At 41.0% G+C, this 27,323-nt stretch overlaps 1 protein-coding gene across 3 annotated transcripts in view; it reads left to right on the top strand.

Annotated features, from left to right (window-relative positions):
- The window catches only part of LOC118796997 (serotransferrin-1-like), a 57,465-nt gene that overhangs the window by 11,694 nt on the left and 18,448 nt on the right, over positions 1 to 27,323 (top strand). For all 3 annotated transcript variants that reach the window (XR_005005922.1, XR_005005923.1, XM_036556194.1), the window contains exons 9-13: positions 6,468 to 6,634; positions 14,036 to 14,132; positions 19,463 to 19,483; positions 22,467 to 22,628; positions 23,663 to 23,816. Coding sequence is in view for 1 of the 3 variants with exons in the window: in XM_036556194.1 (XP_036412087.1) it covers positions 6,468 to 6,634; positions 14,036 to 14,132; positions 19,463 to 19,483; positions 22,467 to 22,628; positions 23,663 to 23,816 (601 nt within the window). In the remaining 2 variants the exon portion in view is untranslated. The remainder of the gene's footprint in view (positions 1 to 6,467; positions 6,635 to 14,035; positions 14,133 to 19,462; positions 19,484 to 22,466; positions 22,629 to 23,662; positions 23,817 to 27,323) is intronic.

Raw genomic sequence — 27,323 nt, 5'->3', positions numbered from 1 at the left:
CATGCCCACATTCTTCAACACCAGCCTTTTCCCATCCCTGCATTCTTCAACACCATCCCTTTCCCATCCACACATTCCTCAACACCGTCCCTTTCCCATCCCCACATTCTTCAACACCATCCTTTTCCCATCCCCACATTCTTCAACACCGTCTCTTTCCCATCCACACATTCTTCAACACCGTCTCTTTCCCATCCACACATTCTTCAACACTATCTCTTTCCCATCCTCACATTCTTCAACACCATCTCTTTCCCATCCCCACATTCTTCAACACCATCTCCTTCCCATCCCCACATTCTTCAACACCATCTCTTTCCCATCCCCACATTCTTCAACACCATCTCTTTCCCATCCCCACATTCCTCAACACCATCCCTTTCCCATTCACACATTCTTCAACACCATCCCTTTCCCATCCACACATTCTTCAACACCATCTCTTTCCCATCCACACATTCTTCAACACCATCTCTTTCCCATCCACACATTCTTCAACACCGTCTCTTTCCCATCCACACATTCTTCAACACCGTCTCTTTCCCATCCACACATTCTTCAACACCATCCCTGTCCCATCCACACATTCTTCAACACCATCTCTTTCCCATCCACACATTTTTCAACACCATCCCTGTCCCATCCTTACATTCTTCAACACCATCCCTTTCCCATCCACACATTTTTCAACACCTTCCTTTTCCCATCCACACATTCGTCAGCACCATTTCTTTCCCATCCACACATTCTTCAACACCATCCCTTTCCCATCCACACATTCTTCAACACCATCCTTTTCCCATCCACCCATTCTTCAACACCTTCCTTTTCCCATCCACACATTCCTCAACACCATCCCTTTCCCATCCACACATTCCTCAACACCATCCCTTACCTATCCACACATTCTTTCACACCATCTTTTTTCCCATCCCTGCGTTCCTAAACACCATCCCTTTTCCATTCCCACATTCTTCAAGACCATCTCTTTCCCATCCACACATTCTTCAACACCATCTCTTTCCCATCCCCACATTCTTCAACACCGTCTCTTTCCCATCCACACATTCTTCAACACCATCCCTGTCCCATCCTTACATTCTTCAACACCATCCCTGTCCCATCCTCACATTCTTCAACACCATCCCTTTCCCATCCACACATTTTTCAACACCTTCCTTTTCCCATCCACACATTCCTCAGCACCATCCCTTTCCCATCCACACATTCTTCAACACCATCCTTTTCCCATCCACACATTCTTCAACACCATCCTTTTCCCATCCACACATTCTTCAACACCGTCTCTTTCCCATCCACACATTCTTCAACACCATCCCTTTCTCATCCACACATTCTTCAACACCTTCCTTTTCCCATCCACACATTCTTCAACACCATCCCTTTCTCATCCACACATTCTTCAACACCATCTCTTTCCCATCCTCACATTCTTCAACACCATCCCTTTCCCATCCTCATTCTTCAACACCATCTCTTTCCCATCCTCACATTCTTCAACACCATCCCTTTCCCATCCACACATTCTTCAACACCATCCCTTTCCCATCCACACATTCTTCAACACCTTCCTTTTCCCATCCACACATTCTTCAACACCTTCCTTTTCCCATCCACACATTCTTCAACACCATCCCTTTCTCATCCACACATTCTTCAACACCATCTCTTTCCCATCCTCACATTCTTCAACACCATCCCTTTCCCATCCTCACATTCTTCAACACCATCTCTTTCCCATCCTCACATTCTTCAACACCATCCCTTTCCCATCCACACATTCTTCAACACCATCCCTTTCCCATCCACACATTCTTCAACACCTTCCTTTTCCCATCCACACATTCTTCAACACCTTCCTTTTCCCATCCACACATTCTTCAACACCATCCCTTTCTCATCCACACATTCTTCAACACCATCTCTTTCCCATCCACACATTCCTCAACACCATCCCTTTCCCATCCACACATTCCTCAACACCATCCCTTTCCCATCCACACATTCTTCAACACCTTCCTTTTCCCATCCACACATTCTTCAACACCATCCCTTTCTCATCCACACATTCTTCAACACCATCTCTGTCGCATCCACACATTCTTCAAAACCATCTCTTTCCCATCCACACATTCCTCAACACCATCTCTTTCCCATCCCCACATTCTTCAACACCATCTCTTTCCCATCCCCACATTCTTCAACACCATCTCTTTCCCATCCCCACATTCTTCAACATCATCTCTGTCCCATCCCCACATTCTTCAACACCATCTCTTTCCCATCCACACATTCTTCAACACCATCTCTTTCCCATCCACACATTCTTCAACACCATCCCTTTCCCATCCACACATTCTTCAACACCATCCCTTTCCCATCCACACATTCCTCAACACCATCTCTTTCCCATCCACACCTTCTTCAACACCATCCCTTTCCCATCCACACATTCTTCAACACCAGCCTTTTCCCATCCACACATTCTTCAACACCATCTCTTTCCCATCCACACATTTTTCAACACCATCCCTGTCCCATCCTTACATTCTTCAACACCATCCCTGTCCCATCCTCACATTCTTCAACACCATCCCTTTCCCATCCACACATTTTTCAACACCTTCCTTTTCCCATCCACACATTTTTCAACACCTTCCTTTTCCCATCCACACATTCCTCAGCACCATTTCTTTCCCATCCACACATTCTTCAACACCATCCCTTTCCCATCCACACATTCTTCAACACCATCCTTTTCCCATCCACACATTCTTCAACACCTTCCTTTTCCCATCCACACATTCTTCAACACCATCCCTTTCCCATCCACACATTCTTCAACACCATCTCTTTCCCATCCTCACATTCCTCAACACCATCCCTTTCCCATCCACACATTCTTCAACACTTTCCTTTTCCCATCCACACATTCTTCAACACCATCCCTTTCTCATCCACACATTCTTCAACACCATCTCTTTCCCATCCACACATTCTTCAATACCATCTCTGTCCCATCCACACATTCTTCAACACCATCTCTTTCCCATCCCCACATTCTTCAACACCATCCTTTTCCCATCCACACATTCTTCAACACCGTCTCTTTCCCATCCACACATTCTTCAACACCGTCTCTTTCCCATCCACACATTCTTCAACACCATCCCTGTCCCATCCTTACATTCTTCAACACCATCCCTGTCCCATCCACACATTCCTCAGCACCATCCCTTTCCCATCCACACATTCTTCAACACCATCCCTTTCCCATCCACACATTCTTCAACACCATCTCTTTCCCATCCACACATTCTTCAACACCATCCCTTTCCCATCCACACATTCCTCAACACCATCTCTTTCCCATCCACACCTTCTTCAACACCATCCCTTTCGCATCCACACATTCTTCAACACCAGCCTTTTCCCATCCACACATTCTTCAACACCATCTCTTTCCCATCCACACATTTTTCAACACCATCCCTGTCCCATCCTTACATTCTTCAACACCATCCCTGTCCCATCCTCACATTCTTCAACACCAGCCTTTTCCCATCCACACATTCTTCAACACCATCTCTTTCCCATCCACACATTTTTCAACACCATCCCTGTCCCATCCTTACATTCTTCAACACCATCCCTGTCCCATCCACACATTTTTCAACACCTTCCTTTTCCCATCCACACATTCCTCAGCACCATTTCTTTCCCATCCACACATTCTTCAACACCATCCCTTTCCCATCCACACATTCTTCAACACCATCCCTTTCCCATCCACACATTCTTCAACACCATCCTTTTCCCATCCACACATTCTTCAACACCTTCCTTTTCCCATCCACACATTCTTCAACACCATCCCTTTCCCATCCACACATTCTTCAACACCATCTCTTTCCCATCCTCACATTCCTCAACACCATCCCTTTCCCATCCACACATTCTTCAACACCTTCCTTTTCCCATCCACACATTCTTCAACACCATCCCTTTCTCATCCACACATTCTTCAACACCATCTCTTTCCCATCCACACATTCTTCAATACCATCTCTGTCCCATCCACACATTCTTCAACACCATCTCTTTCCCATCCCCACATTCTTCAACACCATCCCTTTCCCATACACACATTCTTCAACACCAGCCTTTTCCCATCCGCACATTCTTCAACACCTTCCTTTTCCCATCCACACATTCTTCAACACCATCTCTTTCCCATCCACACATTCTTCAACACCATCTCTTTCCCATCCCTGCGTTCCTCAACACTTTCTTTTTCCCATCCCCACATGCAACACCTTCCTTTTCCCATCTACACATTCTTCAACACCATCCTTTTCCCATCCTTGTGTTCCTCAACATCATTCATTTCCCATCCTTGTGTTCCTCAACATCATTCATTTCCCATCCCTGCATTCTTCAACACCACCTTTTTCCCATCCCCGTATTCAGCACCATCTCTTTCCCATCCACACGTTCTTCCTCACTCCTGCTCACTTAGACGAGCGCTGACAAGCCCCACGCTCACCTAACGAAGACTGCTAAGAGAAATAGGTCGGCTACTGGTATTTGCACAATGCCAGTAGGGGACGATGTTGAAGAATGTGGAGATGGGGAGGGGATGGAGTTTGAACATGGAGATAATGTCACAGAATGGGAGAATAGGGAGGGAATGATGTTGAAGAACAGGAGGATGGGGACGGGACCATGTCTTGAAAAACATGCGGATGGTGTTGAAGAATGTGGGGATGGAAAAGGAAGTTGTCGAGGAATGCAGGGATGGGAAAAGGTTGGTGGTGAAGAATGTGGGGATGGGAGGGTGTTTTCTACCCATTTCAAAAGTTAAAAACACCATTTTTTTTTCTTCGTAACTAACATTGTTGTGTGTTTATTACATATGACAATGGCATTCCAAATACCTTCCTGTACCTGTTGTGTAAATGGTAAGTATTACGTTTTTGAACAAGGCTGTCAAGAGTAAGAGACACACATTGGAACTTTTCTTAATGAAATGTTTCTCACTGTGACAATATTGTTAAAAAATGTAGCCACACAAGTCTTTTGTCACGAGAGTTCACTCTCACTTCGCAGCTTACTATTCAGTCAAAAAATTACCAACTAACAGAAAATGAAATGACTCACCTTTAAATAAACACGTTTTGTTTATTCTGCCGTCTGTGTTTATCTGATAGGGAGGTTCAGTACACAGACAAATTCAAACCTGGTGTTGTTTTTAGCTTTTGAAATGGGTAGAAAACAGTATCCAGTGAGTCAGGCTATCAGCTGTCCCTAAGGCACATCTGACAATACACTCTGAGAAAAAAAACAGTACTAAACTGTCACTGGAGCAGTTCCCCTCTTGTCACTGGGGTGGAACCCTTAAGGGTACATCTCAGTACCTTCAGTCAGGGAACATAACTGTACCATAATCCACTGAAATGATATGTTCTAAGCTGTACTGACTCCACTCACCCCGTCTCGTCTCCAGGCTTTTATTTTACTGTTCTGTTTAAAACATTCGGTTATGAAAAGGTACAAATACGAACTTTTCACCTGGAAAAACTTATTTAAGGTTCACAATCAGACCTTAAAACCACTGTTGTACCTTTGAGGGAATATTTACACTGTTTGTACATTGATGAACGGCACATGTACCTGAACAGAACCTTTATTTCTAACAGTGTATATGGAGCTTTACATTCAAAATATAAGCGCATAGGAAAGACTGACTAAAAAAGTAGGATGAATTTAGTTGAACTAACTTGATGAAGGGTTGCTTGAACTCATTGAAATTAATGGCACAGTGATTAAATTGATTTAATATAATGAAGGATTTGATGAAACTAATTTAACTTAAAGTTCGATCAAACTTATTTATTTTAATGAAATATTGATTAAACTGGTTTAACTCGATAGAGAGTTAATTAAACTGATGTAACTTGCTAAAGGATTGATTAAACTGATTTAACTTCATTAAGATTGATTTAACTGATCTAACTTGTAGAATGATTAATTAAACTGATTTAATATAATGAAGAATTAATTAAACTGATTTTCACAATCCTTTGTGAAGGATTGACCAAACAGATTTTTTTCTAATGAAAGATCAGTTACACTGATTTACACTGAAGGATTGATTAATCTGATTTCACTTAATGAAGCTTGATTAAACCTTCACTCTGTTTACATCTCAACCACTGAATTATTCAGAAATGTTTAAAAAAGGTTTCACACACAGAAGAATGGATTGTTTACTCTGTATGTACAGTCAGGAGTCACTCATTTCTCTTAATTGTTGTTTTCTAAGTAAATAAACACAAGCAGCCCAGATTAAAAGCTTTAAATACCGTTTTCTCAGGTTTTGGACAGTGTAAGTGATTCTGTACAGTGAATGATCAGCATTGTTACAGATGTGCTCTTGTTCTCAGGGCTGAGCACCGACAGCACTTCTCGGTACATAAAGTGGTGCGCTGTGGGCCATGCTGAGACGGCAAAGTGCGACTTGTGGTCAGTCAACAGCATGGATGACAGCGGCAACGTCAGGGTTGAGTGCCAGAATGGACAGAGCGTGGACGAGTGCATCAGTAAAATCATGGTAAGACCACAAAGTAGCTGCAGACCTATGATAACTGATTTTACTTTATGTGAAGTTTAATCGAACACTCCAGAGTTTTCCAGCCTAATCTCTATCTGTGTATCTGTAGCTTAAGCACAATTAACCCATAATTACCTTTCAATTACCTTTATTTAGAATAGAACGGATAATCAATGGGTTTGAAAATCCATTTATAATGTAGTGCAGTGTTACAAGGGGTGGAATTTTAAAAAATTGGTGGGGGGTGGGGTTTGATAAAAATGCAGGTGAAGTAAAACTAGAGTCAATAAAAATGCATACAAATTTAAATAGTTATTTGATTCAATAAAATCAAGTGTTATTTGATCAAAACAGTTGATTTGATAAAGTATGAGTGACATTTTATCATTTATCAATGATGAAAGAAACAAATCTTCCCTGATTAAAGGAAAGGTGCTGAAAACCAAAGTGGCATTTCATGAAATGATTGAATGCAAATCATTTATCTATTGAGTATGTTTTGTTGTCTTGCAGCTTTTATGATTTATAATTTAAATTTTTGCTATTTGGCTCATTCATTGTTTAGTATTACTTCCGTTAGTTACATGTCAGTCAGAAAGTTCTGCCCGTCTTCTTTCAGCGAGTCACATAATGCTCCACTGCTGCTGTCTGTGTGCTGGAAGTTCAGTATTTAACTGTGCACCATCAGCAGGAAGTCTCAGGAAACTTTAATCAGTTAGTTTTGTGGTATAGATATGTTGTACAAGGGGGCAACACAACCTCGGTCAAGCTATCTGTGCTTTAAATTTGAATGCATGTATGTCAACCATCTTACAGTACTTGTCTGTGCAGGGTAAAATAATCCCCAAATTGAGGGGGAGTTGTGGGGTCCCAGAGCTCTTGTGCGAAATTGCTACTCCAAACAGTTCTGAAGGCAGCGCTGCCTTCGAGGTAGAACAAACATAATGGGTTACCAGCCAACAGGCGGGGATGAATGTGATTGATTAAGCAGAGCAAGTTGTAATAAGAGAAATACAACCCCATTTCCAAAAAATTTGGGATCCTGTGCAAAATGTAAATGAAAACAAAACGCAATGATGTGCAAATAATTTAAACGCTATATTTAATTGAAAATTATACAAAGACAAAAAATCTAATGTTGAAACTGAGAAATTTGATTTTAGAAAATTATTTGCCCATTTTGAATTTGATGCCAACAACACGTTCCAAAAAAGTTGGGACGGGGGCCTGTTTACCTCTGTGTTTCATCACCTCTTCTTTTAACAACACTCTGTAAGCGTTTGGGAATTGAGGAGACACTGCTATAGTTTAGAAAGTGAAATGTTTTTCTGTTCTTGTTTGATACAGGATTTCAGCTGCTCAGCAGCTCAGGGTCTCATTTATCACATTTTTCATTTTATAATGTGCCAAATGTTTTTAGTGGTAACAGGTCTGGACTTGCGGCAGGTCAGTTTATCACCTGGACTCTTTTAATACAGAGCAATGCTGTTGTAATACATGCAGAATGTGGTTTGACATTGTCTTGTTGAAATAATCAAGGCCTTCCCTGAAAAAGACGTCATCTGGATGGCAGCATATGTTGTCAAAACATATATATATCATTCAGCATTAATGGCGCCTTCACAGATGTGCACGTCACCCATACCAAAAACAATAAAATATCAGTTTCAACACTTGATATGTTATTTTTGAAGTATTTTCAATGGAATGTAGGGTTTAAATGATTTGCACATCATTGCATTTTGTTTTTATTTACATTTTTCACAGCTTCCAAACTTTGTGGAAATGGGGTTGTACTATAAGATTTGTCTAATATGTAGGCCCATGTGTACTTTGATGTGTTCATAATTCATGTCACACTGAAAGCATATTGTTACCATTATGTTTATTACTAGTTTGTTGCAAATGATGTTGTTTAATAGCCAGCATTCTTATTAGTCTACTTACATTACTTCGCTAGCTAATAAGCAAGCAGTCAAAGAAAACGCTGCTTTAGAAGCTGCTAGTTTTCCAGGCAGCTTTCTGAGAAAACGACACCATGTAAAAAGAATTTCCTGAAAAACAAACAACAACAAAGACTAAATTCCATACCTTTTAATGCACTGCATCCACATTAGCAGCACTGCTCTTAAAAATATAACAGCAGTGTTAAAATGTTTTATGCTGTTCTGTGTTCAGGAAATGAATGTATACTTTTACATACATTTTTTTTTTAAGCATTTATAAACTGTGATTTTGATCAAAGGCTCCATATCAACCCATTCATTTTGAGGAGCGCCCTCTAGTGTTTGAGAAACCAGACATTGCAGAGCACTAATTCTCCTCTCTACAAGTTCTCCGGTAGGGAGGCCTTCAGAACTGTTTTGAGTCGTGAGTCATTTTCTTAATTTTAATAGTGTTCCACATTAGATTTCTCACCTTTTGATAAACTGTAAATATGCCCAGTCCAAAAGTGTATTGGATCAATACAGTGTCATGTTGCATTGACCTTCATTTTATAAAGCTATTCCTTAAAGTGTTAAAAGATGGAAAAAAATTTAGAAAAGGTTAGATAACTAACTAGATTTTTTGGCCAGCATACAGGAGTCGATGTCTCTTGCTGAGTCACTGACTGACTGATTGACTGACTGATGTCCACTGTTGAAATGTGCATATATAAGAATCGCCCAAGACGAGCAGCAGGTGGTGCTATACAATATTAAATGTCGCCTCATCCTATAAAAGGCTAACAGATAATGGAAGATTATTCACTAAAACACATCAGAAGTCTTATGAAAACCTAATAACACAGCAGTGAGATCAAACTGTATGACTTCAGTTATAATTTTCCCTTCATCTTACTGTATAAGCAGCTTTATTATGTTAATTTTTACTGTTTAGGCGAGGATACGGTCACCAAGCACTAGCACCAATAAGTGCACCACAATGTAAAGTGAAATACTATGTTGATGTGTCAGTAGCTGATTTTAAAATTACCACATTGAAAACCTGTTCTCCCATGTAATGTTAGCTAGCTAGGAAGCGTTAATGCTAGCCAATTAGCATACACCGATCAAGCATAACATCATGACCACCTCCTTGTTTCTACGCTCATTGTCCATTTTATCAGCTCCACTTACTATATAGGTGCACTTTGTAGTTCTACAGTTACAGACTGTAGTCCATCTGTTTCTCTGCATACTTTGTTAGCCCCCTTTCACCCTGTTCTTCAGTGGTCAGGACCCCCATGGACCCTCACAGAGCAGGTACTATTTGGGTGGTGGATCATTCTCAGCGCTGCAGTGACACTGATGTGGTGGTGGTGTGTTAGTGTGTGTCGCGCTGGTCCGAGTGGATCAGACACAGCAGTGCTGCTGGAGTTTTTAAACACTGTGTCCATTCACTGTCCACTCTATTAGACACTCCTACCTTGTCAGTCCACCTTGTAGATGTAAAGTCAGAGACTGTAGCTCATCTGCTGCTGCACAGTTTGTGTTTGGTCATCCTCTAGTCCTTCATCAGTGGTCACAGGACGCTGCCCACAGGACGCTGTTGGCTGGATATTTTTGGTTGGTGGACTATTCTCAGTCCAGCAGTGACACTGAGGTGTTTAAAAACTCCAGCAGCACTGCTGTGTCTGATCCACTCAGACCAGCACAACACACTAACACACCACCACCACCTCAGTGTTACTGCAGTGCTGAGAATGACCCTCCACCCAAATGGTACCTGCTCTGTGAGGGTCCATGGGGGTCCTGACCACTGAAGAAAAGGGCAAAAGGAGGCTAACAAAGTATGCAGAGATGTATAATGTTATGGCTGATCAGTGTATAAGTTAACATCTTTGCCATAGTAAACATTGTTTGTTGTGAGATTATTTTTCTTGCATGAACATCTCCTTTCTGCAGTGCCACATTACACAGTATATGATGTACGCTGTTCATTGGTAAGATTCTGTCGAGAATCAGTCGTTTATCGTGTAGTCGTTTATCATGTAGTCGTTTATCATATTGTCTAACACCTTAATTGCTTTTTACAGGTACGTATGCGTGTTTAATGATGCAGGCTGGATTCCATTTGAGGCAAGTCCAGTGCCAAGCTGAATAGGTTAGCACTACTGCTAAGCAGGTCAGCCTGTTAACCTGTATCCTAACAGTATATACACAAAGGTATTGGGACACCAACACATCACACCTACAGGAGCTTTTACGAATCCCATTCTAAATCCATAGGCTTTGAAATAGAGTTGGTCCCCTTTGCAGCTCTAACAGCTTCCACTCTTCTGGGAAGCTTTCTACAAGATGTTGGAGAGTGTCTGTGGGAATTTTTGCCCATTCATCCAGAAGAGCATTTGAGAGGTCAGACACCGATGTAGGACGAGAGGGTCTGGCTTACAATCTCCATTCTAGTTCATCCCAAAGGTGTTTGATGGGGTTGAGGTCAGGGCTCTGTGAGGGCCAGTCAAGTTCTTCCAAACCAAACTCACCCAGTCAGGCCTTTATGGAGCTGCTTTGTTCACTGGGACTCAGTCATGCTGGAACAGAAAAGGTTCTTCCCCAAACTGTTCCCACAAAGTTGGAAGCACAGAATTGTCCAAAATGTCTTGGTGCTGAAGCATTAAGATTTCCCTTCACTGGAACTAAGGGTTCTAGACCAACCCCTGAAAAACAACCCCATAGCATCATCCCTCCTCCACCAAACTTTACAGCTGGCACAGTGCAGTCAGGCAGGTAACGTTCTCCTGGCATTCGCCAAAACCCAGACTCGTCCATCAGACTGACAGATAGAGAAGTGTGATTCATCACTCCACAGAAAACGTTTCCACTGCTCCAGAGTCCAGTGGTAGCGCTTTACACTACTCCATCTGGTGCTTGGCATTGTGCATTTTGGTCTTAGGCGTGTGTGCAGTTGCTCAGCCATGGAGATCCATTTTGTGAAGCTCCTAAAGTGCAGTTCTTTTGCTGAAGTTGCTTCCAGAGGCCATTTGGAAGTCTTTAGTGTGAGATTCAACAGAGGATAGACAGTCAGTGTGTTCCAATTCAGGGGCTGGATCCTTCGAAGGACGCAGTCTACAAAGACGTGTCCTTCAAAGGCTGCTTAGACCCGCAAAGGCTGAACTGAAATGAGGTGGTCTGCCCTACGGCAGGTTTTCTGTTTGCATCACAGCACCACTGTTCCCATCCTTACCTTTGTTCCACGAAACACCGCTTGTCAAGTTATTTTAAAGTTCTTTAAAGATGAAGCCAAAAACTTAGATTTTTGTTGTTTATTTCTTCATTCATTAGAGCTAGAGAGGCTTCCCCACCGGCTACTGATGAGAGAGCTTTTTTTTTGTTGTTATTGTTTTTATATTTGTAAAAAAACGTTAGCCATTCGCCTCAGTTTAAACCCGAAACTAATATTCGGCCACTATTTGCTTCTCTGTTGATGCCACCATGTTCTCAAATCCTTGCCAGCATGCAATGAACCTCGGGGTATGTTGGCTGGCGAAGGATCCACCCATTGGATCCTTCGTTGCCATAGAAAAGAAGAACACATTTGTCGGTCGCATATGAAGGAGCCTTTGAAATGGGACAGCCTAGTCGCAATCGGCCTTCAAATGCAGCCTCTGAAGGACGCAGCCCCTGAAATGGGACACACTGACTATGTGCTTCAGTACTCCGCGGCTCTGCTGTGTGAGTTTGTGTGACTTACCGCTTCATGGCTGAGCTGTTGTTGCTCCAAGGTGCTTCCATGTCATAAAATAGCACTTACAGTTGTCTGGGGCAGATCTAGCAGGACAGAAATTTTACAAACTGACTTGTGGCAGAGGTGGCGTCCTATGACAAAGCCATGTTGAAAGTCACTGAGCTCTTCAGTACGACCCTCTACTGCCAGTGTTTGTCTATGGAGACTGCAAGACTACGAGCTTAATTTGATCCACCTGTTAGTAATGGGTGTAGCTGAAACACCTGAACTCAATAATTAGGAGTTGTGTCCCAATACTTTTGTCCACATATATATGGGTCACCTTGTAGTCAGGCCTTCCACCAGGGGACCCCAAAGATTCTTTGTGTTTTTGGAGGATTTGTTTACCTTGTGCAATCAAATACCAGATTATATGCACACTTAGATCAAATCAAATAACTGTATCACTCAGAATTTCAATTAAAAGTTTAATTCACAAGCATTTCTATCAACTTAATTTTCTTTATTTAATTTTTGTTACTGGCTATGCTACAAACACTGTGCATTACGTTTTGTCATACATTTGTTTCCAGTAGTTTGGGAGTCTGTTCTTTCAGGAAAATAAGTCAAAATTAGTATTTCTACTAATTATATGATGATATGAAATATTTTAGAAACATGACCACGATACTTCGACATTTTCTTGATACACAATATACACCAATCAGGCATAACATTATGACCTTGTTTCTACGCTCATTGTCAATTTTATCAGCTCTACTTACTATATAGGTTCTTCAGTGGTCAGGACCCCCATGGACCCTCACAGAGCAGGTACTATTTGGGTGGTGGATCATTGTCAGCACTGCAGTAACACTGACGTGGTGGTGGTGTGTTAGTGTGTGTGTTGTGCTGGTAAGAGTAGATCAGTCACAGCAGTGCTGCAGGAGTTTTTAAACACTGTGTCCACTCACTGTCCACTCTATTAGACACTCCTACCTTGTTAGTCCATCTTGTAGATGTAAAGTCAGAGACTGTAGCTCATCTGCTGCTGCACAGTTTGTGTTGGTCATCCTCTAGTCCTTCATCAGTGGCCATAGGACGCTGCCCACAGGACGCTGTTGGCTGGATATTTTTGGTTGGTGGACTATTCTCAGTCCAGCAGCGACACTGAGGTGTTTTAAAACTCCAGCAGCACTGCTGCGTCTGATCCACTCAGACCAGCACAACACATACTAACACACCACCACCACATCAGTGTTACTGCAGTGCTGAGAATGATCCACCGCCCAAATAGTACCTGCTCTGTGAGGGTCCATGGGGGTCCTGACTACTGAAGAACAGGGTAAAAGTGGGCTAACAAAGTATGCAGAGAAACAGATGGACTACAGTCTGTAACTGTAGAACTACAAAGTGCAGCTATATAGTAAGTGGAGCTGATAAAATGGACAATGAGAATAGAAACAAGGAGGTGGTCATAATGTTATGCCTGTCGGTGTACATCACAATATTTAATTTTTCTGATATGTTGGAACAGAAAGAAAGAACCAATAGTGCCACATTTAGCATCTGTGAATAGCTTTGTTTAGTGCAATCCAATTAAACAGCATTAATTATACTCTCTTTGTATTGAAACATGTACTTTGTTAGCATTCTTTAAGAACTGACAATATCCATAATGGTCTCAGAAAATTGGTTCCTTTCACCGAACCAAGCACGGTAATCTGTCATTCCCTCTTTCACTCCTTTGTGCAGCGTAAAGAGGCTGATGCCATGGCCATCGATGGAGGACAGGTGTATACTGCGGGGAAGTGTGGCCTTGTCCCAGCCATGGTGGAGCAGTATGATGAATGTGAGGAACATCAACTTTTATTTGTTTTCATATTTTTTTCATCTTACACTCAATCAGCGTATTCAAAAAACGTTCTAACTTAAAAAATAACAAAGAGATGACAATGTTTTTACTGATCAACTTGAATGTATATTGTAAATATAAACAACATACTCAAAAAACAAAATGGTGTAACTTGAAAATTCTATAAAATATCCTAGATTTGATAGAATATTCAAGTTACCCCATTTCGTAAAATTCCACAGTAGGCAGGTGAATTGGTAATAGCGATCGTATCATTGTTGGGTATAAAAGGAGCGTCCACCAAAGGCAAATATGGGTCGTGACTCACCACTTTGTGCCAAACTTTGTACGAGGCCTGTCAAACAGTTTGAAAAGAACATGTCTCTACACAACATTGCTGTCACACATCCACCGAGTCCCAAGTTGGATTCGGACTCAATCTCCCAGACTCCTCTGGGAGATCACATGACTTTCGACTTTCCTTCACAATCACTCACATGGACTCCATCTCCCAGAATGCCCCGGGAGATCACCTGACTACTGATATGACCATGTGCTCCAGTCAGCACTCTAGATCTCCAGAGGACTAATGTTTGTCACATGTGTTGTTGGTCATATGACCTATTTAATTTAGTTTATAAGCCCGGGCTTTAGACTTAGATAGTTGTGAGGTATTGTATCTGTTTGTGACCTACTGAGTGGTCTGTGTATTGTTTGCATCCTGTTTTTGACCCTTGCCTTTTGTTCTCTTGACTCTGCCTTTTGCTTTGGCCCTTGGATTGTTTGCACTTATCGACTGATTCCTGTTTTTGACCTTTTGCCTTTTTGCCTCTCCCTTTTGGACAGTGCCTTGTGGGTGTTCATCTGTTTGTACTTGCTATGCCTGTTGGATTTGACCCCTGTCTGTTTTGTGGCCACGACTCTGGATTCTGAATCTCACAGTAAAGCATAATTTGTGTTTTCCATCCGCGAGCATCTGATTCTGGTTGGCACATTACAATGGCAAAGAATTTAGGTCTTTCACCATCTACCACACATAATGCTGTGAAATGATTCAGGTGTAAAGACGTCTGTTAAAATCATGCTCTCCTCATCTACAGTCACATGCCACCATTCTATGCTCCCACATAGTTTTCTGTTTTCATTTTGGTTGCTGTTTACATTCTGCCAGATGGGCACACGAGCATTGCGCAGGAACTGCTGGCTGACAGATAATGTAAGTAGAAAGGCAGAATCCAGACTCACTGCTCATCCTTATGGGAGACTTTAACAGTGCCAGTCTAACGAAGGAAATGCCCAAATACAGACAACGTGTTGCTCATGCCACAAGAGCAGGGAACATTTTGGATACACAGACACCGTGATGTCACCTGTCGACGTCCGATCCCATCTGCTGGTGGATCATGGATTATACTCTGGATCCTCAGTACTAGTGTTCCACAAGACTGTGTGCTTTCACCCCTTCTCTTCAGTCTCTTCACCAATGCCTGTCACCAAGGAACCAGCTGCGAAAATCTTGAATGACACCACCATGGTGGGCCTTATAGCCAACCACCTGCTGCACCACTCTATCCAGGGACCTGAAGTAGGAGAATAACACGGTCTCCATCACCATCACCAAGAAAACGCAGCAGAGAATGTTCTTCCTGAGACAGCTAAAGGAAATTCAACCTGCCCCAGAGTCTGATGATCCTGTTCTACACAGCGGTCATCAAGTACATCCTCAAATCATCCATAACAATGTGGTTTGGTCCTTTCACCTTCAGGACATCTGGAACAGCAGGGTGAAGAAGCGTGCTGGCAACCACTGACCCCTCTCAGCCTGGACATCACCTCTTCCAGCTACTTCCATCTGGTAGAAGTTTCAGGGCTATCAAAGCCAGCACAATCAGACAGGCTAACAGCGTTTTAACCAGAGCTGTAGCACTCATCGGTCACAGTGGAGACCTTGCACTTTAAACTAAATGGAACCTAACGAACTTCCCTTACTGATTTACAGCATAACTCATCTACAACTTAATGCAATTTGCACAACTAAACAATTTATTTTTTAGTATTTACAAATACTCATATCATCCTGTAATGTTCTGTTTAGAATAGTATTATATGTTTACTCAAACCCCCATATGTATAGACCAGGGGTATTTAATTAAAATTCAATAAGGTCCAGTTAGAGAAAATTTCCTCAAGCAAAGGTCCAGAACATCATAACGTCTAACTTGCATGATTCAGTGCCATATACTGTTTCCTGAAGCCGAGTAGGTATATCAACATCTTATACAGTCAACAACTGAATGTCAAATGAAATAAAGTACAGTTCAGTCATATTTCAACAACATTTGTCAGTTTTCTTTTTAGAGAACGACATGTAAAATAACTTCCCTCTGACTTTCTTCTCCGACTGCTGTTTCTCTCCTCGTCCCTCCCCTGTGTGCGCATCACTCACTTGAGTCTCAGTGCTCATCGTAATGCACAGATCTGATTAGCTGAGTAGCGTCACGTGTGATATTTACAGCGTATGCGATTGGTCTGTCAGTCTCCCGGGCCACTAAACCTACCGCAATGACTAGAAATATTACGCAGATTAAAATAGGAAATTAAATTAAAGAATTCTCCATAATTTATCGGTTATAGGTGCAGGTCCGCATACGATAGCGTCTGGATCCAGACTCTGACCGTGATCCGCCTATTAGTGACCTCTGGTATACACATTCAAATGTATAGATACTCATATCTGCATATGTACAGACATTCAGACCTCTTTAGACCTCACACCTCTTTAGCTTATTTATTGTATTTTTATTTGTCCCTCACAGAAATACTTGTTACTAGTCTGTGTTCTGTTGTCTGTTCAGTATGTTACGTCATACATGTGTTTACTCACCAAGACAAATTCGTTGTATGTGTAACACACCTGGTGAAATGAAGTGAATCTGATTCTGATTAGTAATGCGGAGAAATCTCACTCAGTGTAGGGCAAGGCTGGAAACCACTGTTGAATATGCATGACCTTTGAGCCCACAGATGGCATACCATGAAAAACAGTCATTCTACTGTGTTAAATAGAGCCACATGGACTTAGGAGTATTTTGGGAAACTGCTGTCACTGAACACAGTCCGTGGCTGCACCAAGAAATGCAACTTGAAGCTCTGTTATGTAAAGAGAAAGACGTACATCAATTCTATGCAGAAACGCCGCTGAGTTCTCTGGGCCCAAGCTAAGAGAGTGGAAATGTGTGCTCTGGTCGGATTAATCCGTGTTTTAGCTTGTTTTTGGGAAAATGGATGTCGAATTGTAGGGTTAGGAAGGAATCCTCCTTGCCAAAGACGAAAGGGACATACGACATCTTTTCCTGGGAAGTCCATGGTTATTGTAGTAAGACAATGCCAGGCCTCATCCTGCACTCACTACAACAGTGTGGCTTACTAGACACAGAGTGTGTGTGCTTGACTGGCCTGTGTGCAGTCCAGATCTGCCTCCTTTTGAATATGTATGGCATATCATAAGGAGAAGAATCAGACAATGGTGACCACAGACTGTTGAGCAGCTGACATCTTATATCAAGCAAGAATGGGCAAAAATTCCACTTGCAAAACTGCAAAAATTAGTATCCTCAGTTCCCAAATGATTAAAAAGTGTGAATGCAAGGAACGGTAATGTAACAGTGGTAAACATGCCTGAGTGTGTTGCAGCCATCAAATTCTGAATTTGTTTATATTTTCAAAATACAATTAAGTTGATCAGTGAAAACATTGGAACATTTTTCTGTGTAATTTTGTCAGTTTAATAAAGCTTTGAAAAAAATAATTTTTTATTGCATTTTCTGAAATGTCCCAACTTTTCTGGAAATGGAAAATAAATACATAAGTACAAGCCTTCAGATAAATTGTATTACAGAAACTTCCTATCTTTTGTCCTGAGTTAAGATCTGACAATGTCAAGATTAGGTTTTTCACAAATTCGTATTACAGAAGCAAATCTTAATTTCGGGAACTTATCTTACAGAATCTTATCTTCTCAAGATAGGAAATCCTAAACTACATAATCGAGGTCAAATTTTTGGCTGTTACCAAGCAACTGGTGACACGCACAGCTGAAATGTAAACACATAATCAAAATAATAAAAATCAAAGTTAGCTAAACAACTATCGATGTAAAAGTCAAAACAAAACTAAAGTGTGAATACCTGATTGTAAAAAATGATTCAAAGTTAGAAGTTATTATTATGAATGCGCCCTGTGCTTTTTTTTTTCTTCTTTTTATTGGGGAAAATCTTTTGAAAAGAACGTAGAAGAAAGTACAAAATTCACATTATATCAAACAATTGTAACAGTACTTCAATTAGCACAATTATGACTATCTAAGGACAGTTCCATTATGGGCCTATTTAGCTGCTTTACTTTCAATGCTTGTATGCTTTTATATACCTATATACACAAATACATAAATACATACATACACACAATCCTCTTTTCCTGATGTTTGCTTTTCTTATGATAAACACATTTTGATAATACCGTCTATATCAATGATCGTTATAAAGGAAGAGGAAAAGAAAGAAGGGAAAAAGTAAATAAATGACTAAAAAATACAAATAAAAAAAGAAAAAGGGGGAGGGTGGTTTTACCAAATAAAAACTTGAACATTTTCCCTTCAGATTAGCTCCTTAAAAAACTATTTACGTTATAAAAGGGGAAGCGTATTTTTTAATTAAGAGGTGAGGAATTAAAAAGTTAGATCATAAAAAAACCTACATAAGTTCTGGTTGCCGTGGTCTTATATATACTAGCCAGTTAGACCAAATCTGACCGAATTTGGCCCTGTGCTGTTTAACAGGGTGTCGTCACTCCCCAGTTTCAGTTTGTATTTCCCAAAGCTTTAGCCAGAGTGTGAGCTGCACTAACCTCATTATCCAGCCCAATCGCTGCAGTGCTTTATTAGACAAATATTCACCAACGACACATGCAGGTAATAAGAGGGAAGAGTGGAAAACGTCTTCAGGATCTGAGATTTTTAGAGCCGCAGAACTGCTTTGGTAATATCTCCTTATTGTGTCATAAAATTTCTCAGTTTCAACATTTGATATGTTGTCTTTGAAGCATTTTGTAATGAAATATAGAGTTTAAATGATTTGCACATCATTGTATTTTGTTTTTATTTACATTTTTCACAGCGTCCCAACTTTTTTGGAAATAGGGTTGTAAATGTGAAGTAGATGTATGCACTGGAAGTACATTAAATCACAAAAGTGTCTTAATACTTGTTTCCCCTGTTTGTCTCTAAACATGGCAGCTAACTGTTCGCTTTTGTTTTTCGCTCTCAACAGCAAAGTGCACTTTGGGAAGTGGTAAGTAAATCCTCATCATGTTCCCCACCTTCACTCTAACATCTTGAAGAATGAATTAAAGATAGAAATGGTAGAAGGAGACCACTTTAGTGTTGAGCTGTATTAGTGTAACAAGAAGTTGGTTCTGAGCTTTTACTGGAGTCACGTCTGCTGGAGCCTGTTAGAGTATAATCAGAGGAAATAGAGCAGCTAGTCAGTATTGTGCTTCTCGACTCTAACAGCTATAAGGCACCAAAGAAATCACATCAGTTCAATGTAGCATTCATACAGCTCGTACTTAGCAACCTTTTCAATAACACAAACGAAGCAATACCAATAAAAACTTCAACGTACTGATTATTGCCTGAAAGTAAACCAACAAAACTCATAAATACTTAAATAGAGAGGAGAAGACGTCTGAGCCTACCATATCTCTTCAGTGGGAAAACCGGACTGAACCGGATATAGTAGGAAGCTGCTTTATAAAATACGCAATACTCCCTCTGACCAGCGGGTGTCGCTGTGCGCCCATCAAAATATACGTTCAATTGTATTCTCTTTTAGAACTAATTTTGGCGAATTCTACTAAAGTAAGTTTACTTAAAATAAAGTGTTATTTATTTTTCTGTTACACATGTAAAGATACGGTTTGCCAAAACTCAAGTGTTCACAATCTGGCCTTACCCCATATGTAGTCAAGCCATTTGCTGTCTGAAGTTTGACTCTTTAGTTGTGGCACTGGAGCTATGAGGCTAATGTAGCTAACACAAGTTTTGTTTACATCGCATTTTCTTCACATTTAGGGATATTTCACAAGACTTAATTGTAAATATAGTATAAATATAGCCATAAGTAGCAATGCATGGGTCCAAGCACTGAAAATAGCCATAAATCAAAAACGCTTAATGTCTGTATAGTTAAAAAAGCAGCTCCAAGGGAAAAACTGTTCAGATTTCTGTGCATTAGCATTGTAATACCTCCCCAGAAACCAACGCAAACCAAATTTTGCAAGATTTTTATCAAGCACATAAATACACTGATCAGGCATAACATTATGACCACCTCCTTGTTTCTATGCTCATTGTCCATTTTATCAGCTCCACTTACTATATAGGTGCACTTTGTAGTTCTACAGTTACAGACTGTAGTCCATCTGTTTCTCTGCATACTTTGTTAGCCCCCTTTTACCCTGTTCTTCAGTGGTCAGGACCCCCATGGACCCTCACAGAGCAGGTACAATTTGGGTGGTGGATCATTCTCAGCACTGCAGTAACACTGACGTGGTGGTGGTGTGTTAGTGTGTGTGGTATGAGTTTTTAAACTCCAGCAGTGTCTCCTCAGTTCCCAAACGCCTACAGAGTGTTGTTAAAAGGAGAGGTGATGAGACACAGTGGTAAACATGCCCCGTCACAACTTTTTTGGAACGTACTGTTGGCATTAAATTCAAAAAAGGTTAAAAATTTCCAAAAACAATAAAATTCTTCAGTTTCAACATTTAATATATTGTCTTTGTAGTATTTTCCTATAAAAATATGGTTTACATAATTTTCATATCATTGCATTCTATTTTTATTTACATTCTGCACAGCGTCCCAACTTTTTTGGAAATGGGGTTGTATTTGTTCGTTTGTTTTCTATGACTTGTTTTTTCATGGATTCCACAACAATCACACCTGAAAGTTACAGGCAATGGCCCCAGCACTGGCCAGATTTGCCCCTCAAGTGGCCCTGTCCTATCATTTACCACCCACACTACTGACAGATACACAAACCTGCCATGTTTTAGCAAAATTTGCCGTTTGGAATGATTAATATGCCACTCACATTGACCTTTGCATGGTAAGCAATAGGTATTTAACAATAAAATCACCTGGTACTGGTTAGATTTGCGACTGATATTTTATCATGCCTTCTACTGAATGTAAAACATTCTGAAGTATGGACACCCCTGTTGCTTTTAAAAGTGAAAAAAAGGAAACAGCCTCTGCAGCAGACTATTGAAATATAATTTCTGCAAATGTTAATGCACAATTTATACTTGATTAATTAAAAAAAATAGAACAGTAGTTCTGCACTTTCAGCTCTCATTTTCCACCATGTGAAATAACATTAAGAAATGGCTGTTAAGGCAAGATCTGGAGCTCATATGCTGGCCAGAAAGGCAAAGCAAAACCCCCATATGACAGCAAAGGACCTGCAGGAAGAGCTGAGGAGTGGTGATACATCATTCTACTGTGCAGCAAAAACAGCATCTGCTTGGAAGAGTCAGTACCTGTGGCCTCATCACAAACATCTCAATCTAAAGTATCCAAAACATCTAAATAATCCAGAGGTATTCTTAAACAAGTGCTGTGGACGGATGAAGGTAAAAAAATCATCTTTGGCCACAATCAGCCAAAGTATGTTTGGAGAAAAAAGAAGAAACATTTGATGAAAGGAACGCCGTGCCAATTGTTAAGCAGGGGGGTAGATCTATTATGCTTTGAGTTGTGTGATGGCCAGTGGCACAGGAAATATTGCACGAGTAGATGTAGGAATGGATTCCACAACATATCAGCACATTCTGGAAGCAAATATGACACAGTCAGTCAGGAAACTGAAGCTGAAAAGGGGCTGGATTCTACAACAGAATAATGATCTAAAACATACCTCAAAATCCACCATTAATGACTTCTAGCTGGCTACGAAAAGTTAAATATACATCCTTTTTAATCAAGCTTATAAAGTAATCGTGCATTAACATTTGCAGAAAGGTTGATGCTTATTAAAGTGTTCTCTTTAAACAGTTGTTTTTAGAGGTATGATGAGGTAATTAGGGTAAATTTGAAGGCATTTATCTGGCCCTGAAAAGGAACTGTGGCCCCATCAATTAATCAATCAATCAATCAATAAATAAATAATCAGAATCACCACAGCTTACAACTGCAGTACAGCAATATAATCACAACACTGATATTTTGTCTATATCATGCAGCTCTAGTACTGTGACTCATGCTCTCCTCAGATGCCTCCTCCTACTACGCAGTGGCTGTAGTGCGTAAAGGCTCTGGAGTGACCTGGAACAATCTCAAAGGCAAAAAGTCCTGCCACAACAGCCTGGGCCGCACCGCAGGCTGGAACATCCCCATGGCCCTCCTCCACAACAGCACCGGACAATGTGACTTCTGTGAGTTTTACTCACTTTCTGTTTCTTATACTTACATCTTGAAATCATCTAAATGGAAGAGACAGTTGTTAGAATGGAAAGTTGTACTTTTACATCCAAGTAACCTCATATTTTGCAGGTAGCAACTGCAAAAAAGATATTCAACTTGTCATCTGCATCATACGCTACTGTGGATGTTCAAAGGGAATTCATTTACCACATATAGCTATTTGGGGTGTATAGAAAGGACATTTGATAAATGCCAGTTTTTTGTGTGTACTGCTGGTTCTTTTGCACAGGTATAGAATATGTTTTCATGCATGCTTTGATAAACGAGAGCTCGGATAAAATATTTTATAGTAAAGGAAAACCAACATTGAGTGTGTTTACGTGCACGCAATAATCCAATAACTGCAGAAAATCAAATTTTGTCAGTAATCCGATCAACACGTTTACATGCTCCTGAGTGATCAGATAATGGGGAAACTCGGGGTCTACATGAATTGGATTTCTGCTTTACAATCAGCCAATAAACTCACAGAAGAAGATGTGACGGAAACGTAATGTAAAACTCAAACTTCCTACCGCGGCTTTTTTTTAAACATCGCCCCACTTTACCTGAAAATATGAACATACATCATCTAGAAGATGAAGAATATTAAAATCCTTTATTTTGGGTTTGGTTTCAGCGCCTCTTCAAAAGTGTTTTGCTGCGTCTCGCGACATCCACCGTCTGATCTAATGCAGACTGAGAAATCCGAAAGAAATCTGAGTAAGAGTTTACATGCACTGAGAAATCTGATTACTGAGCTGAAATCCAGCCTCTTTATCAGATTTCTTAATCAGATATCTAGATCGGAGTATGGTGTTTACATGACCATTTGACTAATCGGATAACTGCAGAAATCTGATTATGATCAGATTATTGAGTGAATGTATACGCACTCATTGTTTCAACAGCCTGTGTCTTTAGATAATCCTGTATTTATCTGTTGGCGTTATTTTGTGTATTTTATTTTCTCTGAATGACTTTTGTCTCTGTTCTGATTCCAAAGCTAAGTACTTCAGTCAGAGTTGTGCTCCTGGTGCTGATCCTGAGTCCAATCTCTGCGCTCTGTGCAAAGGCAGCGGTAAAGGTGTCAGGAGCGAGAGAGTCAGATGCAAGCCCAGCACAGAGGAGCTTTACTACGGCTATGCTGGAACATTTAGGTATGATTTTCATGAAAAATGTATATTCTTTCAAATGACATTAATATTTATAGCCTGTATAATCTGTAGTCAGACAACGCTGTCTTATCAATACGAGCAAGAAGAAGAAAACTTTCTATTATCTAAACTTTCTATCTGTTCATTTCTATTACTGCATTATCATGACGTTTACCACATTATAAAGAGCAGATGGCATTTAAAATTTTATGAAAAATTTACATGTAGATACAAGGTTTTATTCAGACAGTGAATAATACTGCGTCGTATGCAAAGGTTTAGGCACATTTCCGCACACTTTACTATTTTATTATCCTTTTTTATTGTACTTTTTATTTTACAACAGCTATTTTTCATTTATTGAGCTTAACATATTGGGGGAAAATATAAAATGTAGTCTGTTTAAAAGATATGGCACTGTCACCCTGAGCTCTAGTCAAGTCAAGTCAAAGTTTATTTATGTAGCGCTTTTTACAACAGGTGTTGTCACAAAGCAGCTTTACAGAAAAATCCTGGTCTGAGCCCACATGAGCGTCGCCAATGGCGACAGTGGCAAGGAAAAACTCAGGGGATAGCAAACAGCGTTAGTATAAAATATTAGAATACAAAACGGGGAAAGCAGGTGGAGCAATGGTTAATTAGATAGTTTGAGTTTATGCAGCAGTATCAGGAGGGTCAGTTCATGCAGGTGAGGTTTGCACAGCTTTGTACAGCGTGAAGCTCCATGGTGGTTGAAACGGTGCAGATCAGCCAACAGAGATGGAGCTCTGATGACTCCCATGTGGCAAATGTCGCTCAGGTTGCCAGGAGAACGGTACTTGTCTGACTGCATTGTGCCAAGTGTAAAGTTTGGTGGAGGGGGATTATGGTGTGGGGTTGTTTTTCAGGAGTTGGGCTCGGCCCCTAGTTCCAGTGAAAGGAACTCTTAGTGCTTCAGCAGACCAAGAGATTTTGGACAATTTTATGCTCCCAACTTTGTGGGAACAGTTTGGGGACGGCCCTTTCCTGTTCCAACATGACTGCACACCAGTGCACAAAGCAAGGTCCATAAAGACATGGATGAGCGAGTTTGGTGAGGAAGAACTTGACTGGCCTGCACAGAGTCCTGACCTCAACCCGACAGAACACCTTTGGGATGAATTAGAGCAGAGACTGCGAGCCAGGCCTTCTCGTCCAACATCAGTGTGTGACCTCACAAATGCGCAAAAATTCCCATAAACACTCCTAAACCTTGTGGAAAGCCTTCCCAGAAGAGTTAAAGCTGTTATAGCTGCAAAGGGTGGGCCGACATCATATTAAACCCTGTGGATTAAGAATGGGATGTCACTCAAGTTCATATGCGTGTGAAGGCAGACGAGCAAATACTTTCGGCAATATAGTGTATTAGAGCGTAATAGTGCAACAACTGATATTAGCGTGCAAACAGAAAAGTGAGGATAGTGAGGAAAGTGTAGACCGTCTCAAGGCTGTAGGTGTCCAAAGAATATGGGCAGCCCAAAATAGCACATTCAGAGCAAGAGTGTTTATTGGTGCAGTGCAAACGTGCAAAACTTTAACAATATAGAAAAATAAATGGAGAAATTAAGCTTTTCACAAAATATATATTTTTGAGGATTTCTTTAAAATCCTACTCTTTATCAAAACAGAATTCTTGGTCGGTGGGCCACAATATCACCCTCTCTCTCCCTCTGAGGAATGCTACTCTAACCGCTTTTGTAGCCTTCCTACTAATGGTTAGATTAAGACGTATAAACCACTCAAGAGAAAAAGGGGGGGAAATAAACATCACAACCTCAGCCTTTTGACATATATCTTCCAGATATACACAACAAATGTGTGTATATATATTAGATATTTATACAGTATCTCACAAAATTGAGTACACCTCTTACATTTATGCAAATATTTTATTATATCTTTTCATGGGAAACACTATAGAAATGAAACTTGGATGTAACTTAAAGTAGTCAGTGTACAGCTTGTATAGCAGTATAGATTTACTGTGCTGTGAAAACAACTCAACACACAGCCATTAATGTCTAAATAGCTGGCAACACAAGTGAGTACACCTCCCAGTGAACCTGTCCACATTGTGCCCAATTGTGTCGTTGTCCCTCCCTGGTGTCATGTGACTCGTTACAGTTACAAGGTTCCAGGTGTGAATGGGGAGCAGGGATGTTAAATTTGGTGTTTTGGGTACAATTCTCTCATACTGGCCACTGGATATTCATCACGAGGATGTGAGAAATAGAATTGTTGCTCTCCACAAAGACGGCCTAGGCTATACGAAGACTGCTAACACCCTGAAACTGAACTATAGCACAGTGGCCAAGGTCATACAGCGGTTTTCCAGAACAGGTTCCACTCGGAACAGGCCTCACCAGGGTCGACAATATAGGTCCACGTGTTCAGCGTCATATCCAGAGGTTGGCTTCGAAAAATAGACACATGAGTGCTACCAGCATTGCTGCAGAGGTTGAAGAAGTGGGAGGTCAGCCTGTCAGTGCTCAGACCATACGCCGCACAATGCTTCAACTCGGTCTGCATGGCCGTCGTCCCAGAGGGAAGCCTCTTCTGAAGCTGACGCTCATGAAAGCACAGAAACAGTTTGCGGAAGACAAGCAGTCCAAGAACATGGATCACTGGAACCATGTCCTGTGGTCTGACGAGACCAAGATAAACTTGTTTGGCTCAGATGGTGTCCAGCATGTGTGCTGGCGCCCTGGTGAGGAGTACCAAGACAACTGTCTCTTGCCTACAGTCAAGCAGGGTGGTGGTAGCATCATGGTCTGGGGCACTGGGGAGCTGCGGTTCATTGAGGGGAACATGAATTCCAACATGTACTGTGACATTCTAAAGCAGAGCACGATCCCCTCCCTTCGGAAACTGCGCCACATGGCAGTTTTCTAACACAATAACGACCCCAAACACACCTCCAAGATGACAACTGCCTTGCTGAAGGTAAAGGTGATGGACTGGCCAAGTACGTCTCCAGACCTAAAACAACTGAGCACCTGTGGGGAATCCTCAAGCGGAAGGAGGAGGAGCACAAGGTGTCTAACATCCACAAGCTCCGTGATGTCATCATGGAGGAGTGGAAGAGACTTCCAGTAGCAACCTGTGCAGCTCTGGTGAATTCCAGGCCCAAGAGGGTTAAAGCAGTGCTAGATAATAATGGTGGGCACACAAAATATTGACACTTTGAGCACAATGTGGACAGGTTCACTGTGAGGTGTACTCACTTGTGTTGCCAGCTATTTAGACATTAATGGCTGTGTGTTGAGTTCTTTTCACAGCACAGTAAATCTATACTGCTATACAAGCTGTACACTGACTACTTTAAGATATATCCAAGTTTCATTTCTGTAGTGTTATATATATAGTATTGTTACTGTTTATTGTGTACGTATGCATTGCATACGTATTACAGAGTTAAATAACATCTTGATGCACCTCAACTGTTTACCATTTACATGTCTTGTGGCAATAAAAGGATCCATTATTCACAAT

This window comes from Colossoma macropomum, unplaced genomic scaffold (assembly GCF_904425465.1).
Source record: "Colossoma macropomum unplaced genomic scaffold, Colossoma_macropomum, whole genome shotgun sequence".
NCBI lineage: Eukaryota > Metazoa > Chordata > Actinopteri > Characiformes > Serrasalmidae > Colossoma > Colossoma macropomum.
This window is presented reverse-complemented; position numbering and strand designations above follow the sequence as displayed.